At 38.7% G+C, this 21,431-nt stretch overlaps 1 protein-coding gene across 1 annotated transcript; it reads left to right on the top strand.

Moving 5' to 3' along the window:
* Positions 1-7,657: 7,657 nt before the first annotated feature.
* On the top strand, positions 7,658-15,949 carry LOC124268951 (sulfotransferase 1B1-like). Its single transcript, XM_046703973.1, has 6 exons — positions 7,658-7,696; positions 9,557-9,780; positions 10,411-10,734; positions 10,819-10,922; positions 14,915-15,095; positions 15,569-15,949. Exons 1-6 carry the CDS (start codon positions 7,671-7,673, stop codon positions 15,679-15,681), a joined length of 972 nt encoding a protein of 323 aa, XP_046559929.1. The 5' UTR covers positions 7,658-7,670; the 3' UTR covers positions 15,682-15,949.
* The last annotated feature ends 5,482 nt before the right edge of the window (positions 15,950-21,431 follow it).

Here is a 21,431-nt window from a genome sequence, read left to right as displayed (position 1 = left end):
TCCTTGTTGTGAATCAAACTGTACTCCCCAGTGAAATACGAAGTGACCCCAATTTGGCTGTGATTTGAATCTGGCTGCATGTGAATTAAGTGACAATGCAACAAACAGGACACATATGCAGGTTAACGAAATACGTTTCTTATATGTATTGAATATCTGCAGTAACTAATGAAGCGCTGTTGAAAGCGCTGTTTGCCCTTCCTATTTGTGCAGTGTTATAAACTAGTTTTGCTCACAAACAGTAAAATCACAAACAGGTCGTCAACAAAGAGGAATTGACGGCTTGCACCGTGAAATGGCGTCGCTCAGGGATGTGGAACGCCAAAAAAAAAGCAACTGAGCAGCGGTGGATTGTATTGACTATGTATTCTAGGGTGTAGAAGAGCCACGTCTCCAAATGAATATACTGCTGCTACAAGAACAAGCAAACCAAAATCTCACTATTCTAAATATGTATATATACAAATCACAACAATCAGTAGCTATGGTTCACTACTGACATAACTATGCATGAGCTAGATCAGGTCATACTTATAAATCATTCACACATTCAACCATTCTGCATTGTAACTATAATGTAAATCAAGTGCGTTATAGTAATACCGCATGGAACATAACCAATCCATGCAATGTAGCATACTTTAAAGCATGAGCGTTATTTACAATAACACTGCAAGATAATCTACTTACGAGAAATGCCTCTGCCTAATATAATATTGCACAAATATACGGTAAGAGTTCCGCCCGTAAACCCCGCTTGAAATGCGTTCTGTTTATTATGATTATTTCAAGGGGTTAGGCTTTAGGTTTAGGTTTAGCATTATTGTTCCTACCTTTAGATCTGATGTGTTAGCTTTTTGTGTTCTGAGATGTGATCGGATTGAAGTTAAGTGCAATGGCTGACGTGCAAGTAGTTTTTAGTGTTTTTAAAGAACCAATCGACACAAGGGGCAAGCAAGTCAAAGGGCACAACACTAGCGATGACACAATTTCTTGACACCCCTTATACCCGAAATGGACTAAGCAAGATCTAAACATAACCATAGACTAACGTTTAAAAAGGATACTACTTGCGTTAAAACTATAGACAATGACAACTTCAAATGAACCAAATCTTACATGACTTCATACCTGCCACAGTATGATGATCTACCTTCAGTTGCTGTCGATCAGTAACCTGTTTTTATTTTGTTTTGTTTCCTGTATTAGATTTTATTACAACATACTAGTGTCACACCAGATCAGTGATATTCTTGATTTTTTACTGTCCTTCGAAGACAGGTTTATAAGGTATAGTTATATTTAGGTTTAATGTATAGATTGTTCTCGTCACTATATGGCTGAAATACTGTCGATGTGACTTTAAATATTAACCACTCACTCACTCATCATACTTCAACTACAGGGCATTTGTATGTAAATATCATCATGAAAGAAATGAATTTTATCACAATGTTATCAGGATACATTTAGTAAATAAATATCCTCCTCACTTCATTGCAGATATCCACATATTCACGCACTAGTGCATGCTCAAGGCGCTGTGTTAGTGTTTTAAAAGAACCAATCGACACAAGGGGCCAAGCAAGTCAAAGGGCCAAGCAAGTCAAAGCGCCGAGCAAGTCAAAGGGCACAACACAAGCGATGACACAATGTCTTGACACCCCTTATAGTGTCCTGTAGGATTCATATTTAAGGACGCGTTGTCAGTATGAAATTGTGTTTGGGGATTCTATTTTCAGATTATTTAAAGACCAATAATCCCACGCATAATCTCTGCCATGACAATCATGATATTACAATATCCAGTTTTTAATATGCAAAGGCATACCGTAGAACATCGAAGGGATTTCACATATTGTATGTAATGGCTACATTTACTTACAAACTTAGTCAAACACCCCCTGACATATCTCGCAATTGAATGACCCCCGATGTTAACACTTTGGAGCATATCTGGGACATGATTGGTCGTCGTGTGCACCAGGCCCAATTGGAAGCTGCTTTACTCGAGGAATTGCGTAGACTGCTCCTTCATAGGATCTATGGGATATGAGGAAGAGAGTGCTGGCTGTCATGAAGTCACATTGAGGTTACACTCGGTATTGACCTTGAATCATGTAAGACACGCAACATGACATTTTTAATGTTCACATTCACCAATAAATTCAACATTAAACTTTCCAGGGCCACACTTGAACAGGCATGGTTTTGTATGAAAATAAGTGTGTGTTGTTGTTTTTAAATGAGCAATTACAATAATAACATCCACAATGATTCCAGTCATTTTGTCGTTTGTATGAGTCAATGGATCAGACGGGTCACGAAAACTCATGCTTTTCCACCGTGGTCACTACGAGTACGTGTTGAAAACATATAATTGCAAAAATACAAGGGTGCTAAATTAAGTTATTTGTGTATATTAAGAGTTTATGAATGAGACCAATTACTTTCAAGTAAGATGCCAAATCACATTAACAGCAGAATATACTCGTTATTTGCATTTCCTCTTCGCATCATCATTTCCACACTTTTATGTATATCTTTGTGAAAACGGAAACTTTCAGCTGAAATGATAAATAGTACACACTGCACTGACAACAAAACCGAGCACTAAATGGTAATCAGTGTAAACATTCAGACAGAATCACTGAGAATGAGCTTCTTCAAGAACCCATGGATGAACAATATAGAACGTCAGTGCCAAAACTTAACAAGTCTTACCAAAAAAGGAATCGGATGTTTAGGGTCAATGGTAGGGCTGCACGGTATTACCGGTATACATTAAAATTGAATAAACTAATGAATAAAATCAACAGTTTCATAAAAGTTGTCAAACGTACATCTAAAGCCGTGTTTACATGCACCCCTTTCCCCGGGGGTAAAATACCACCTGGGTTAAAATACCCCTGAGAGGCAAATTTTGTCGTATAAACGGGTCTAACAGGGGGGTAAATTATACCCACAGGGGAGTATTCTGCCCCTGGTCAAGAGGTGGAGCAAATTCAGTTACCCCCGGGGGTATTCTACCCCTTGGGGGTAAAAGTGTCATGTAAACGGTGTATCAAGCTAAATACAACCAGGGGTACATTTGTAGAACCATCCATCCCTGCTTATAATGGAATGGTTTTCCAGGAAATCTAGACATGCATTTTGTTGGTATGTATGTTGTTGGTTTGCACTCCCCACCCTGTCATTAATCTGTAGCTCTACACTGGAAACAACATGCCTCTGATAAACAAGCGTTTACGACGTGGTTAAGCCTGGACAGATGATGAGACAAAGGGTCTGCTTAGTATCTGCGGAGACATGCCCATCCAGTCCCTTCTGGACAGCCCCTCAAAAGCTGATACAGCTGTTTATTCAAAGGTGAACAAAGTAATGCATGAACCACGCTTTGAGAAAACGGCCATACAATGCACAGAACGAACGAAAACACTTAAAAATCATATAGACAGTGTAGGGATTCACTGAAGAGGAGTGGACAGACCAGAAAACTCTGCACATTTTATGAACAGCTAAATGAAATTTTGCCACATCACCTGGAAAAGGCATTCAAAGTCTCCAGCAGTCAGTTGCATCAGATACAGACATATCTGATCTTGAAGTTACTGATGATCATGTTACCGACAACATTGCTGATGATGTCGAACTTGCTGAGCCAGGAGATTATGAATGTGTTAAAAATGGCCAACAAAATGGTCATATGAAAAGAAACAAAAAGGAAAACAAAGAAAACCCAAACTGCAAACAACTTTGAAAACTGTCATGGACTAGTTTGCTATACCTAATGAAGATATTGAAGCAAGGCAGATTGAGTTGGAAAAGAACCAAATTGAGCTGGAAATGAGAAAAATGACGAGAGAAAGAAAATAGAGAGCTTGCACTTAGGAAACTGGATAAAGGAGAAAGACAGAAAGCTTCTGACAGAGAACACCACTTGCGTATGCTACAGTTCATCATGAACACTCCTCAACCATATGCCAATCCATCATCCATCCAATGTCCAACATTCTTGTCCAGTGGTATCAACTTGACCTTGTGGTCCTTGGTCGCCATCATGTACCTCATCAACCTCATCCAGCCAGTCAGGGTTGAACATGTGGTCTGATTCACACATGTTATGCGCCTACATCTTCCTTTGAAGCGTCCAAATGTATTTCAATGACCATCCGGGCACTGCGGACGCGGAAGTTGAAGTATGACTTCTCATCTGATTGGGTTCCTCCATTTCCGTAAAGTGTTAAGAGCTAGTGAGACATGTGACAGGCTGGATCTACAATGATGACGACAGGCATGTCACAATCATTGTTAGCACTACCCACTCTTTCCTTCCAGTCTGTGGTAAGCTTTGAAGCTTTCCTCGCCTATAGGAAACTTCACAACATCTGGAAACACGTGTGTACAATTGGCATAACACACTTCATGTACTACACAAGAAACTGTTGACCTGTGAATCCCAAACAGATTACCAACAATGCAATATTCTACTGTTGTGGCCAAGTAGTATATTGCCACTGCTACTCGAATCTTTTTGAATGTGAAGATGGAACTTTTCACAGATGCGCTGGCACACGTCCCTTGACGTTCTGACGCTTTCTTTACACTGAGTTTCATCAAAACGTGGTACAGTTACTTCCCACCAATATCTACTCCTTTCCTTTTCCAAAACATGGCGTTCTCTAGTGATGAACCCACGCACAAAGTTTGGACGGATCTCTTCCGTTTTCTAGATTTGTACAAACGTCTATATTCATCCAAGTGACAAGAAATATCAATACCTCCCACCATGTAAATGCAAGCACAATTTTGCCATTTGCCCCTGTGGGTAAATTTACCCCCATGGGGGTAAATGTGGTGCATGTAAACAAGGCTTAAGTTACTATTTCCATCTTTTCGTACGATCATGTTATGTAAGTCAAGTGACATCTCGGCCTTCGTCACCTCGATCTTCATGCTCGGACACGATGTTTTAATAAGAAAACATTTGCATTTGCCACCTAGCACGATACGTCCAATATGTTCCATAGTTTACGTATATATGGCGATTTGTTGCAGAATAGCTTGTCTAACAGGTTTCGTTTACGAGGACGGTATTCATTACTGTAATATGATTGGCTTACGAGCATGATTTTACCAATCACGAACCTTATAGCAGACTGTGGCGAAAAAGCGTCATTAGAAACCAATCTTTATCCAATAAAATCGCTTCTTACAACTGCGAAAATACTCCTATCAAGGTTAATATGCTATTATTGATAATTTAAGCTTTGGAACAATACCCGCCATCAAATGAATCTTCTAGAGTGTTGTTCATACGGAGCTTCAAAAACGGAGGCATTTCCCAATGTTGTGTCATGAAAAGCCACGGTTATCGAAAAATAGGCGACCATACATATTATTTAATTAATCTTTATATAATAATTTTCTGATTACGTAAAAATGAAAATATAAAAGAAATAGGCAACAGGATATTATGTCATCTTACAAATGGATTAAAATAGCGGGAGTTTACGTCTCCTTCGTGGTTTATATGGACATTTTACGTGTGTAAATTTGTATTACTATTAGAAATAAATTTAATTAGTTGAAGTTGAATTATTTAAATAATATGATAAACACACCTTTGATATTTATCAACAGTTGGATTCGACCTAAAAAAATTAAATGGTGTATGACATAGCAATAATGTTTGACGAGCTGATATTTTCCTTGATAAACGTAGGTTTCTATCTTATTATAAGGTTATGTTTCTCATGTTTCATTTTTTCTATTGAGTCTAAAGAAAGTGTACTTTACCTGATACAGAGTGACTTTTGCCCATCGCGAGTGTTTTGTTAAATCATTTCTTTATGTGAATGTGTACCAAACGTCATTCATGAAATAAGTAATGTTAATAATACTTTTATTCCAAGACAAAGGTGCATAAATCATCGTTTAGATTAGAATGTGCACTTCAAGATCATGTCACATGATTGTGACTTCAAATATGTTTTCTCGAGTAAAGCAGATGTGTACAGTAAATTCTTTAACTCTTTAAATTATTTGAAATACAACATCCTTTGCTATTCAAAGAAGTTAAAGTATTTAAATAGTATAGGTGGGTGGATGGAGGATATGGTGTAAGCTTGTTTCAGTTGAATTTGTCATATTCATGTATATGAAATGAGAAATCATACATTTATCTGCGTTAACTTTCCTTTGCACAGCAGTTACAATTAAAAGAAAGACTTGTTGAAAGTTTCTTTTATAGTAAAGCGTAGGGCTAGTACTTTTTGGAAAGGACTAGTGACATACAAAATCCACTAGCCCGGAGGGCCAGTAAAAATATTTTAGTGAGTGTCGATTGCTGCTGTTTTAAAATATAAATATAAACAGAAGAATGTTCTGAATTTTCCTTTTTTCACTTCAAAAGAAGCTGTACAATGCACACTGGTTACCCACATATACTGTGATTCAATTTGAAGGTAAAAGAATATTACCAAGTGGGCAGATCTCAATAACTGTTCTTTCACAATATATTGCAATACGTATCGCAATACAGAAGAGTATATCGCAATATATCGCAATAAGAAATTTGGGGCAATACATAGTCCTAGTCAATGGTTCAGATGATTGGATGGCTGCGTATCCCAGCTACCGAGAACTGTGATCTAGAAATTATGAAACAAACCATAGGTAAAGTGGCATCATCAAGTTACAGCATAGTATAACCAGATTCAGGCGTATTTGAGTCTTGCACCAATAGGAAATAGCCCCTGATGTATAGAGTTCGTACCCTGCACATTCATTTCTTTGATATGGAATTCTCTACCACTAAACTCGCTCTCGTTGAAATGCTGGACAGATTCTTAAAGGAACAATAACCAAAAATATCAGCTCTATGCATCATTATTTGGCCCACTTTCCTGTCAAAGTATAAAATAAACATCACAATTATATGGTTTCAAGTTGCTCAGATACTTTCAACAGAGAAGAGAGAGAGAGTGTGAGTGTGTGATTGAAACAGAGGATCATGTATTAGCCAGGCAGAACTGGCAGTGTTATTTCCGTTTGTCAGGCTGTTCCACAACGTTAAATTCAAAGCTTTGCATACGGCTATCACATCAGGTGATTCAGGGAACGTTAACACCCCTTGTGTTCACATGTACTATTACTTACAGAACATTTTACCTGTTACATGTTGTAATTCACGCATGTGGACAATTATTACCCGATAGTACTATAAAACTGAATGTATTGCATTGAAAACGTCTATAGATCATACAGTTTCATTGTCTATTCAGTACATATTAAAGAGAGAGAGTGTGTGTGTGTGAAACAGAGGATGTATTAAACTTGGACATCCAACTCCTTGTCAGCCAGGCAGGAGTGGCAGTGTTATTTCCGTTTGTCAAATTGAGAACGTGTTATTCTTATAACTGCAAGTCAAGGGGTATTGCATATATATATATTCGCGTATTGGGCATTTATAACATCAGCATGTATAAAAGCATTGCATATATATATATATATATATATATATATATATTTAACAAGGATATCCATGCACACTGTTAACTTACATGTAATAAAGGCAGGATTTCATTTATGCATTTGAGGGAAATGAAATGTGATACACGTGACTGAAAATATAGGTGAGTGGAAAGCTCACACTTGAAAGCAATACTATGGCCATGCAGACCGAGTGCCCAAGGTAGGTATAAAATAGAACATATCACTGATTGTGACCCTTACATAGTTTGCATTCAACATCAAACATGAAAGTGCCTGTTTTTAAGCGTCTCTTGTATTGATCGCTTGTGCTGCCATGTCGGTTGAATATTAGTCTGACGTGGTGCATATGCCAGGCCGAGGTGTTGGATTTACCTGCAGTAGCCATTTTGCATCTCCTTCTGTTCTGACAATTACCTGCCAAATGTGTGATCTTGTTATGTGGATGACGTGGGCAGTAATTAGGGTTAATATTTAGTCGTCTGTGAATGGCATTTAGTAGTGACAGACATAAATGGTGAAAATATATGGATGATCAACTCCTGGTGAGCACAACGTTTCGGAGTGTATTCTTGAATAGTCTGATGAAGGAGTAAGACTGTACCGAGTTGTCGTATTCCTCCTGCTAAGGTCGTCCCTGGTATGGTGATCTACCTTCTCTACCTTGTGAGATCCTAGTTGTTTTATTGTCCTTCGTCGACAGGTTTTTATAACGTATATATATTCCATTTCAATGTCAAATGTTCTCATGTCACTTTTTATTGTATAAATAGTTTTCGTCATGATATGGCTGAAATAGTGACGATGTGACGTAAAATAATAACTCACTCACTCACTCCTGCTAAGGTCAGATTTTACCGTGCGATGAGGATGCTAGGAAATGTCGTACGCTTGACGTATGAAACGATTAATGGCAGCTTGGGTAACGTCGATGACTTAGTTGATTGAATCAAAGCATTAACTGAGTTTACAGTTATCCGTTTCTCCGAAGGAAATATATAAACTGACGTTTCTTTTGCTTTAAGTATATATATACATATATAAAGACTCAAAATAAAATAAATTCCGAAGACCTCCATGGTAGCATTCTCATAGTAGCATTCGAAGTGCCATCCCCAAAGCTATGATTTGAAATAACCTGCAAATTACATCCTGATGTGGAATTTATAAGTAAGTTCAAAGTGACAACTTGTATGTGTGTGCGAAACAGAAGATATATGGTAAGAATTGTGCTTCCAACTCCTAGTCAGCAAGGTAGAGCTAACGGTGTTATTTCCCTTTCTCAAACTGATAACGTGTTAATCCAATAACCGCAAATCACAGGGTAATGCAGAGCAGAATGTGATCGAAAACGCACGGAAATCTTTCTAGGACAGGTCAAGTCATGCATTTTTACACTCTCTGCATTCACGTATTGGAAAGTAATAACGTCAGCTTGAGAAAAAACATATATTCATATGTCATTTATATTCATATTGGTTATCTCTGTGCACTGATAGCTTACAGAGTCAAATATGCTTAATACGATACGTTTTCAATAAATAATTTGAGGGGAATGACGAACGATACAAACTACAGATGCGTGACTGAAAATATAGGTTCATGAAAAGCACACATTTGAAGGCGATACTATGGCCAAGCAGACCAGCAGAGTGTATAAGGTAGGCTTAAAACAGAAGTTGCATAGCTGCATGTAACATGTGTAAGTGTCTGTTTCCAAGCAGTCTCTTGTATCGATCGCTTGTGTCGCCACGTCAGGAGAATATTAAGTAACAATGAATCACATTTAGGAGTCACACACATATAGGGTGAAAATTTTGGATGGTCAACACAACGAGTATAATCTTGAATTATTTTAATGAAGGAGTAAAATTATATTCAGAAACGCGGTCCTCATATTACACGCTCTGCCCACATTTTACCGTGGGGTGAGGATGGTAGGTAATGACTGAACCCCAAATCGTACGCGTGACATACGAAGTGATTAATGACGTATTGGGGTAGGTCGGTGACTTGGTTTATTGAACACAAACAAATAAACAAGACTTTGCTTCGTTCACAGACCTGACTCAGGGACAGAATGTGCGACAGCCTCCGAGGTTGAGATGGTGGATCTCATCAACTCCAAGGGACATGGCTTCAGGTGTTATCAGTACGAGGGTATATATTGGAGTTTGTGGCCTCGTCAGATATCCAAAGGGAAGGACCCAATTGAGGAATTCAAGCGTCTCAAAGATTGCACTATGGAAGAAGATGACATCATAATATGCGCTTATCCCAAGTGTGGTATAATGCTATCTAGTTTCCTCAATCTATCACAGCGCTATACAAATGTAAAAGTTCTTCAGTTATTTATAAGACTTGTATGATGTAGCTACCTACATAGTAACGTATAACGTATATGCCCATATGCTCATCAGCTTTAAGAGTCACCACAAGTGTAAGTATGACATAACCCAATGTAAACGTCTGACTGTTTTTTGTCCGTGTTGATCACTACTTCCAACACTAACAGTGTTTTCTTGTTGTAAGAAACGAATTGTCAGCAACACAATAGTTATCAGGACATTTGGGCATGTCGGGCGAACAACTGTTATATTCCACAAAATGTGTAGCAAAACAAAGACAGTTTTCCAGTATTGTCTCTCCCTATCACAAAGTCACACCATTGGTCAGTCCCCACGCATAAGCATGTGTGACTGTTATGCTTCGTTATATAACGAGAACAAGAGCAACCCTTAAAAAGTATTGTCTTTCATGTAGTTCCTATTATGAAGAACATGACATCATAATAGGTGTATTCATTGCATTAACTTTAAATATAAAGAAATCCAGCAACTCTTATCCTGAGGATAATCAGCCTTCCACATCAACTAATTCCATTCCAGTGGTTTTATTAAATGTATCTTTTGATAGGAACCCACTGGTTGTGGGAGATTATCGAGATGCTCAAAAGTGGAATCATTCGGAATACGAAGGAGGTGAAGGAGACCAAAATGATAGAGTTCATACAAAAAGACGGAATCGAAACTATGCAAAAGCCGAAGATACTGAATACACACCTTCCTCTTCGCATGCTCCCAACACAGATTGTAGAGAAGAAGATCAAATGTATCCAGATCATGCGCAATCCCAAGGATGTTTGTGTATCCTTTTTCAACCACAAAAAGGACATATTATCTTCCATTGGATATGATGGGGACTTCGTGGAGTTCACAGAGGCGTTTTTATCTGGGAAATGTAAGTTTTGTTTTTTATGGATACAAATTATTTGGTAAACAATATTTCACCGCATTACTTCCGCATTTCCCGGTCTACTTTCAGTGCCGTTTGGATCCTACCACAACTACCTGCTGACATGGCAGAAAGAGGCAGCCAGAGAACCAAACCTACCTGTGCTCACCCTGCACTATGAGGCCATGAAGCTGGTGAGTATGGTAAAACCTTCTCCTGCATCATGTAGTACTTCACACTAGACGGAAACCCTTTAATGTTTGGACAAAACATGGAATGAACTCGCACAAATTTAACTTTTCATCTTGCTTATTGTTGATGATATATCTTGTTGATATCTGTTTTTACATGTATCTTGTATGTATGATGTGTAATGAGAAGGAATGTGTTGGGACATACGACTGCCTGGATACTGGACACTTTGATCGACTGGGGACGTTTTGTCCCATGTGACTCTTTATAATCTTCTGTGCCAAATACTCTTTGAATGTACATACCACATACTGTTATAACAGAATAACAGAAGTTTATTGTATTTCGGGGCCAGGATACCTAGAGTACAGTGTAAGATTTAATTCATGATAAAAAAAAAAATTTAAATAAAAATATAATACATAATATACAATGCCATTCAGAATCTCGTCAAATGCAACGCGTTCTGTTTGGGACCACGCCCTCCCAGCAAAGCAGCTACTCCCGCACCCCTGCCGGGCCGAGTCCTACCCAGGACCCGGACAGACATCCCCACAGCCCGGCACCTACTCGCCAGCACACGAGTCAGCCGCCTATGCTGGGGCCGACCCCGTGCGCCGGCGAACAGGCGCCCGACTCCGGGGATGCGGGCCCGAATCCCGGACGGGACCTAACCCAACATAAGCACGAGAATCCCATCCCCACCAAGAGAGCACAATCACAAACACAACATGTTACTCTATATTCTTGCTTTGAATACTTTATACAAGTAAGTGGCTAAGCGGAGCAATAGATTACTATCTGTTGTTGATAACAAGGTAATGAATGTGCAGTAGATGGATGACTACAATAATACCTAGGTAGAAAATGATCCCTAATGTGTGCGTAATTTGGACATTACGCCTTCATTCCAAGCATCAGGGAACTAACCTGATATGAGAACATTATTATTAAACAACGCCACCAAATATGGAGATAGAATGTCAACAATAGCTTTTATCGCCTCGGCTGGGATGCCATCCAGTCCAGGAGATTTACCGTTTTTTAAATTTTTAATAGATCTTTATATTTCCTTTTCAGTTATAGAGTCGCCAATAACATCGTCACTTTCTGCACAATCCTCACATACCAATGCATTATTGTCTTCTAAATATTCTTGTACATGTTTGTCAAAAGAGTTCCCTAAGTCAACGTCAGGATTAAACAGAGTTTTGAAGAAACTGTACCAATTATCTGCAGATATGACACGGTCGGTCGATTTTTTCCCACTCCATAAAGATTTCAACAGTCTCCAAAAAATTTACAGTCGTTGTTTTTAGCAGCCTCCGTTACGTCATTTACCACTTTGCGATCATATTCTTTCTTCTTCTTTTTACAAATTGCCTGAAAATAATGTTTACTTCCAATGTACTTCTTTCAATCGACAACACAATCAGATTTTCTAAAAATATTTTAGAGTTTATATTTGTCCTGCTTCAGATGGCGGCATTCCTAGTCGAACCACTTTGGCTGAACTGAGTGACTGTACTTATGTTTATTAAAGTCAATCTTACGTTTAAAGTCTAGGTCACTGAAACAAGAAACAAATATTTTTTGCAAATGCGATACACACTTATTAACATCATCTAAATTTCCTTCGAAAAAGTCCTGGCATGATTTAAGGATGTGCCCTAAGGACAGTGTAAAGGCACGCTGTTTGTTGTGATCCCACACGAAGCCATCACGGGTGACGGTCGGCGTCAGTGTTGCACCTGCTGCATGTGGTGTGTCGATTTCCGTTGGCCCAGAAAACACAGTCCTGATCGGCATATGATCTGACAAAACCTCAGGGAAGACATGAAATCACTGGACGTAATGGAATATGTCTGTCGATATAACACAGTAATCAATTACACTGTTACCCTGTGCACCGACGAACGTGAATTCACCATCAGACCTTCCGTTGGTGACATGCAAGTCAAATTTTGAGCATAAATCAAGAAATTGTTGACTCCTAAATCCTTGGATGTCCTTTCAATATGAAAAGGGTCAACCCTGTAGCAGGTTTCCTCAAGCTTGTAATGTTCCTATTCCAGAGTTAAAATCACCTTTCAATATAAAATGACAGTCATTGTACTCATTCAGCAACTCATATAAATGCATTTCTAGATTTTCGATACCCCAGATTCATCTTTTTCCGTTGTTGGAATATACGAGTTTCTCTTGACTCTTGAACAAGTCCGAAATATCGAAGAAAATACAGTCTGTCCAATTGTCATGAATTCTGTGAATATAGGGCGAAATACCCTCTTTAACATACACAGCAATACCACAACTGTATCTCCCTCGGTGTGATGTTTTATCTCGGACACTGCAAACACTTATAGCCAGGTATTAAATTGGCAAAATCATCCTGATTCCTAGCCCAAGTTTCTAGAAATGCACATATATTTGACATATTGACCAACTCCTCAATGGCACTAAATGCATTTGCAACTTTAGAATATAATCCGTTTACATTCCAATAAGTGAAATTAAGAGAGCTATTGCTTATATTGGTTTCAAAATATTGATGAAAAGTTTCAACATTTGCAGAATTATTAATGTCATTGTATGGTTGATATTTACCTACGGGTATCTGTTGTTTTAGTCGTCGTGCTTCTAGTGGGTATTGAGAGGTAGTTATTTGTTGATTTCCGATTTTTGTTTGTTGTTTGAAATTTGTAGCCAGTTGATTGTTCCATGATGAATGTTCCTCGTCGAATGCTGGTTGCTCCATGTAGCAAGTCGAGCCTCGGCCTGCATGTTATCTAGGTGTACTCGTCTCCTGGTCCCCTGGTTCGGTGTCTCTGCTCGTCTCGTCCCCTTTGTCCATCGTCCAAGGTGTAGATGTGTCTTGGGCAGAGTTTTCTTCTGTTCTTGTGGCTGTTTCTGTCGTGTATCGTGTGTGTGCTGTCATCCGACGTCGCCCTACTTGCACCAACTTTTCAGTCGTAGGAAAAGACTTGGCCGTCTAATACCAACTTGTCGTAAGTAACACTGTTTGCCTTCGTTCCTATATCCGACCGAGCCGTGATCTCAAGTCTCTCACTTGCTTTGTGAAATCATCACTCAGTTGGTTTCCTTCAGGCGTTCTCTGGCACGTGTCTTCACTCTTTCTTTATCTGTGTAGAAAGATTTCGGATTTCTTTTAGTACGTAGTCTGTGTACCCGTTCAATGTGTATGTATTGTGCGTCAGTTCCTGTCACTCTGGTCCCAGCTTTCATTTGAACCTTCGTCCAGCCCGTAGAAAATCAGATTGATGCACCGAGACTGTGTTTCGTTCTTCTCTAACCTGTCGCGCAATTGTTCGTTTTCAACTTGTAACCGCTCTGTCTCTTCCCATAGGCTGTCTTGTTCTTGTTTTAGGTCCTTCACAACTGATGACATTTTGTCACACTTTGCAATTACTTCTTCTTCCATAATTTCTGATTTAAGTCTACTTTTGACTGAATGTCCATTAAAATGCATTTTAATATCCGTAACTTCCTGTTGTGATAAACTGTCTGTGTCTATGTGCACATGCCCCCGACCCCGTGTTGACAAGCGAGTTTGTCGTGTTTCACGTGCACCCGACTTGGGGCCCGGGTTTGGTTCCGCATTGCCACTAACCAACAGCAACACGCTAGCCAGCAAAAAACAACAACTTGAAACTGGCGCTTTAATAAGTCCAACATAAAAGGAAATGCGTTTTACGAACGTTCTGGGTACCTTTGCAGGTTGGTTAAAACAACCAGTTTGGACTCTCCACGCTTCAATGCCGACTCCCATATCGAAACTTTGCAGAGCTCCGACAACACACGACCGCCTGCCGCCATTCCGATGCTGATGCATCAAGATGCATATCCAGGCGCGATTCACTTCAAATGATTTCATTTTAGCATTAAATCTGCAGGTCCACGTACAAACAATGCTATGAACATGTTACTGCTGTCTGCTGTCTATCTCTCTCCACAGGTTATTTCTATTTTGCAGGATCCCTTCAACTGTATACAAGACATTGCCACCTTTCTAAATATTACTGTCACTGATACCTTCTGTAAAGGTATAGCCGAGGCGTGCAGCTTTGATAAAATGAAGCAGTTTGACAAAGAGGAGAAACACCAGCCTTTGACACTGTGGAAGGAGGGTTCCGGAGGGTCCTTCTACAGAAAAGGTACATAGTTGAATGGACGGTGTTGTTATATTTGTCTGTCGACTATGGATACATTGGATGGGTTGGGTTCTTCATTGCCACACTAAACAGTATTTCAGTGATGTGGATGTGTTTGAGACATTTATCCACTGTGATGCATGTGAAACCCACGAACGGCATGGCCCAACAAGAATCATTATCAGGGAAAATAGTGCACTCTCACCCTGGCTCTTGCTGTGGCCAGGGACATGTCTTTTAAAGGTGACTTGTTATACCTCGAGTCTGTGATATGAAAAAAGGAATAAAATATATTTAATTCATACAATATTCCATCCACATTTGATTACAAGTGCACTTCTGGAAAGTCTGAAAGAAGTCAAACCAGAAAAAATAATGCTTTTATAGTTCCATCCTTTTGAAACTTGTGTTTGTGTTCCTAAAAACATTGGTGAAATTAGGTTAAAGATTTGTTTACCCATTGCATTTTGCTTCAGGTGAAGTTGGGGACTGGAAGAATTGGTTCACGGTTGCAGAGAACGAGAAATTTGATCATATTTGGAATGACAAAATGGAGGACACTGGTATTAAATTCATGTATACATTATGATGCGAAGGTTCATTGACTGGTTTGTCAAATCGGCGTTCAAACACTGTAGCAGCTGTTCCAAAAGCTATTCAGGGGAGGACATGGTTGGTGACGAGAATATATATAACCTGAAGACACATTTCTATTTTATTAGTTTTTGCAGATAGGTTTTTGTGTGGTCCAACATGTAACGTGTCTTGTCTGTGTTTAATGGATGCTTGTTCTTCCACAGGATGGCACCTTTCAGATTAATGTAAGTGGGGTCGGGTGGTCCTTATCTCTGTATAAATGAAAGTCGGTAACACTCAATTCAGATTCTGTTGTGTTCTCTTTACATAATTGATCAATTTTCCATACATTATTACACAAAAATATACTTTTGGTTGAATCTTCATTATCTATCACTGATAAGCCTACAGCTGCGCTGAAAAATGTGTGTCTCATATTTGTAGTACGAATGAACAATATTACCATATCATGTGCACATGAAGTAGACGTGTAGAACACATATGTCACACAAAACTTGCACATATCGTATCAGCCAGTCGAAAACGTGTTCACTGCAGGACATTAATTGAATTAGTCTATCGTCCGTATATCTCGTAGTCTTTACAGAGCATGGAGTATGTAGGACTCAGCTGACGTGAGTGAATGAATATAGTTTAACGCCGCTATTAGTAATATTACGGACGGGAGGAAATTAACTTTACATATGTACCCATGTGCGGAATCGAACCCACATTATTGCAGTGACGAGCGAACGCTTCAGCAACAACTCTCCAAGGCTGTCCAATTTGTTTCTGAAGAGGCTGTTGCCTCACATTGCTTTGCCGTCCGTGATGTAGCAGGACTTATTGTTAAACATGCTATAAAGATGTATGGTGAAATCATATTGAAGATCAACGTGACACAGCTTAAAGGGTTGTCTCCAAAAGTTTTGTTATGATTTAACGTCTTATCGACAATTCATGTACTGACAATAGTGAGTGAGTTAATATTTAGCGTCACATCGGCAATATTTCAGCCATATCGTGACGAGAACAGTTTAATTTATATCAATATTAAAATCAATACGTTTACAAAGTGAAAATTTGTCATCGAAGTACAATAAAGCTACTAGAGTATCACAGCTCTTAATGAAAAAGTAGTACGCTATCATAAAAATATAACACTATAGACAACAGTACAATATATAGGTAAGAAGAAACCTATACAATATACTGACAGTGCGAACTGAAGTAGCAAGGTAAGTGTAACAGATATGATACAGGGATAACTGTAATGTGTAGTCATTCTCAATGTAAATTATTACCCAAAACGGTTTATTCAAGGTTCATGCTTGCTTGTCCATTAAAACGACCACTGAGATGTTGTTGATTAACAATACAAATCTCTTGCGCACATCCATTTAGTCCATATTACTGCATGGTCCCATTCAGTTGTCAATAAATGTCAATAACGATAATAACCTTTGCGTTTGTTTATATATGACAATTGTGTTACCTGAACTTAAATGACAAGGCGATATTCACTATGCACAGGGCTCGGCATGACCAGCCGATTGATAGATAGTACCGGGCACATTCTACCACCCGTCTAGGTAAAATCAGGGCCGAAGTGGTGTGTTGGGCACAGAAACGCCGTCCCTGGAAGCGGTGCCCTCGACCATTACAATCCTATCCTCCACCGACAAAGGGTCGCAACCCACGCAAACAGGTTGCCCAGTTTGGTGGCCTCTTACGACCAGTAATGGGGTGCTCGACGAGAGAGTGAGAGATCGAGAGAGAGGAGGTCACGTGTACTGGACATTACGACATTGGTTTGTAAAAAACATTGCATTCATATATCTCGAGGATATCCATGCACACTGTTAGCTTTGTTATAAGGATGTGTTTTTGTTAATTAAAATGGCACATTAATTAACTTTTAATTCTTAAGGATCACTGTGGGTTTGAACTCTCATCTTGAACTTAGGCTGTGTAATTTTACCTGTAAGTCAGAGTTACCTTCCCTTTGGTTTGCTTCCAGTGGGATTGTGGAAGCTGTGAGTAATTACTAGATGGTCGTAGTGTGGCATGTTTTTGTTTTTGTTTTTGGTGTTAGAATTCCCTGAAACAGTATAATATGGTGTATAAGGGCTCGTTGCTGAGATGAATGGGGGACTACTACTTTGGTTTTACGCTCATATATCTGTTAACATCAACGACCTTTCAAGAGGCCTCGTCTACACTGGACTTTCAACAGCTGTCAACTATCTTCAATCTGTACATCTCTTTACCGGAAATATCAAGACTTTGGTGAGTTGATATTTTAATTTGTGACACACTTGTATTGCATTAGAAGTCTCAACTGTCATTCATTGTCAACGTGACTGTTTGCTAGTATATAACTGCATATTATAGGGATCAGGGTGTCCCACAAGGCAGTATTTTGTCTGTCACATTGTTTAGTATTAAGATCAACAGTTTATCCAAGGTTTTAAATGATTCAATTGATGGATCACTTTTTGTGGATGATTTTAACATTTCTTGTCGCGGTAAGAATATGCATACTATTGAACGGCAACTACAGTTGTGTTTAAACAAAATAAATAAATGGTGTCTTGAAAACGGCTTTAAATTTTCTAAATCAAAAACAAATTGCATACATTTCTGCCGTAAATATAAACCACATAAAGACCCAGAACTGTTTTTAAATGGAACTCCCATCAAGGTTGTAAAAGAGGCCAAGTTCTTGGGTCTGATTTTCGACTCCCATTTAACCTTTCTTCCGCATATCAAATCCCTCAAAACTAAATGCCTGAAGGCACTTGATTTATTGAAAGTCGTGTCTAATTCAAGGTGGGAAGGGGATCAAGCTACGCTCCTACACCTTTACAGATCACTTGTCCGCTCGAAGCTTGATTATGGCTCCATCGTATATGGTGGAGCCTGTAAAAGCAACCTCAAACTCTTAGATTCAGTCCACCATCAAGGTCTGAGACTTTGTCTTGGGTCCTTCAGAACTTCTCCTGTTGACAGTCTTTACGTCGAGGCAGATGAACCTTCTCTTAACAAACGCCGTATAAAATTATCTTTATAATATATTACAAAATTATATTCTAACGAGTCTAATCCTGCATTTCACTGCATCTTTAATCCTCTTTATGAGGATTTGTACAACACGAAATCTTCTCTTGTTCCGCCTCTTGGGCTCAGGATTAAGCCATTCATTACTGCTGCCGGCATTGAGCTGGAAAATATAGCTCCTTCCCGACTTCTTTCTTCTCCTCCTTGGCAATTGGTTAGACCACAAGTTGACCTAACATTAACATCGTTTAAAAAATCAGAAACTAACGACTTACAATATAAACAAGAATATAATCAATTAAAAAGTAAATACAATACATATAAATCCTTATTTACAGATGGGTCCAAGGATGGTGGCGCGGTTGCTTGTGCCACTGTCTTTGGGTCCAAAACAATATCTTCCAGATTACCCAATGACAGTTCAATTTTCACAGCAGAAGCAAACGCAATACTAACAGCTCTTAAATATATTAATAAACACCGTAAATATAAACAATATATCATCTTTTCAGATTCTCTTTCGTGTCTTCAGGCTATTAAAAATCTTTCTTGCAAACATCCACTTTTATTAGAAATTATTGAATTGTACAATGAACTTGCTACTGGCCAATGCGACATCGTCTTTTGTTGGTTACCCAGCCACGTTGGCATTTCTGGGAACACAATGGCTGATATTGCTGCTAAGGCAGCACTCAACAAATCTGTGACACCACTTCTGATCCCATACTCTGATTACAAAGCTGCTATAAGATCTTATATCCGTGATCTGATGCAAAAGAAGTGGGACACCCAAGTAGGTATCAATAAATTACATGAAATAAAACCCTATATCGGTTACACTTACTTGGGTTGTCAGTCCAGATTTGAAGAGGTCATCATACGCCGATGTCGTATTGGCCACACAAGATATACGCATGAGTACCTATTAAAAGGTGAGGATCCTCCGTTTTGTATCCCTTGTGATGAACGAATCACGGTCAAGCATGTCTTGCTTGACTGTGTTGAGTATTCCATCACAAGGGATCTCTATTTCAAATCCCGATCTATGAAGGATCGTTTTACTAATATAAGTCCTCATTTAATTATTGCTTTTTTAAAAGAATTAAATTTGTTAACAGATTTGTAAATAGCTAAATATTTTAGGATTGGAAGTTTGAATTAGTAACACAGATTGTTAGTGGCTGTATCCTCGAGGGGGGTTAAAGTACTGTAAAATTATTGTCCTCCTGAGAGGGTACGTAAGTCCCAAAACATTCAAAGTAAATTTCAACTTTCCGCTTTTTAATCGTAGAATATGTGTAATTTTAATGTATGGCTAGATATATCTCAATTGCTAACAGCTGAGGGGATGATGTAAATCCAGCTAGGGCCCATGCAGGAAGCAAATGTACTGTAAGTCCCCATGGTCCCTAGTGTGGTGATCTACCTTCAGTTGTTAGCGATCTATAGCCTATTTTTATATTGTGTTGTCCCCTATGGTTAAACTGTTTTAGACTCTATTACTAGTTTTACATGTATATCTGTGATATTCTAGTTGTTTTACTGCCCTTCGTCGGCAGATTTTTATAATTTACATATATTTCATTCCAATATCAAATGTTCTCGTCACGATATGGCTGAAATATTGCCGATGTGACGTTAAATATTAACTCACTCACTCACTCACTGCATATTATAGACTTGTCTGTGTTCTATTTTAGTTTAAAGATGACTCAGTATGTCAGTAATTTCTAACAGCTTACATGTAAGCCTTGTCCTGCTACCCTTTTTGCCTGTTTATACCTGTTACCTGGCCATAAGAGGCTCCGTTACACTCTAAGATTTTTACTTGCCAGGCATCCTGCGCACAAGGCCCTATGTATAGCAATTGCTAGTTCACAGAGAGACGAAACAACGCGAAGACTCCTGTCAACATTTAGAGCTGAAGGGTCAGTGTGTATTAATCACAGTTACGTTTTATTGATATTTCCTTACTTGCAGCACCACACAGTGTTGAGACGAAGTAATTTTATCCTCGGGGTGTCTATCTGTCGGATTCTATTGACAAATGAACATTTGCAGAATTTTTCTGGTGTTGACACGTTGACAGTAGATTGTTATTTGGAGTACATATTACTTGAATATGGTCTGACAAGCTGGTATTGCATTTGTGTTAATAGCTTCCTGATCACAGAACTTGCTTGAAACTATATGACCTTTTTGTCGTCACAATACGGCTGAAATATTGTCGATGTGACGTAAAATTTAAAGTCACTCACTTGATTGAAGCTGGTATTGCAACTGTGTTATTAATTTCCATAAATTTCTTTCAGTCTGTTTATAACAAGTGCTTTAAGACTATTGTTATTATGACACGACTGTGTAGCCCAAATATAACCTCATTCCAATTTTGTCAAAAGTTTCCTTAATAAAGGCAATCCATTTATAGCCAGATGTGTTACAAGTTATATCATTTTAGAGAAATTCCTAAACTACGGGAGAAATTTAAGAAGCCTTTCCTGAAATGAGTTTTCCCCAAAAGAGTAACATTCGTGATTTAATTTCAGTTTCCAGCGGATATCTCCCCACTTCCCCATAAACCATGAATGTGTGGGTGCTTTTTTATAATGAGAGGAATTCCTCAGAAATTTTACATGAATATTTTCTATCCAAGACCTATTGCTCAAACCCCATAATTCACACCCATAACGAAGAACAGGGGCA

The sequence above is a fragment of the Haliotis rubra genome, unplaced genomic scaffold (genome assembly GCF_003918875.1).
Source record: "Haliotis rubra isolate DU_JTF1 unplaced genomic scaffold, ASM391887v1 Scf1407, whole genome shotgun sequence".
Classification (NCBI taxonomy): domain Eukaryota; kingdom Metazoa; phylum Mollusca; class Gastropoda; order Lepetellida; family Haliotidae; genus Haliotis; species Haliotis rubra.
The sequence above is the reverse complement of the archived record's forward strand: the minus strand, read 5'-3'. Positions and strand labels throughout refer to the sequence as shown.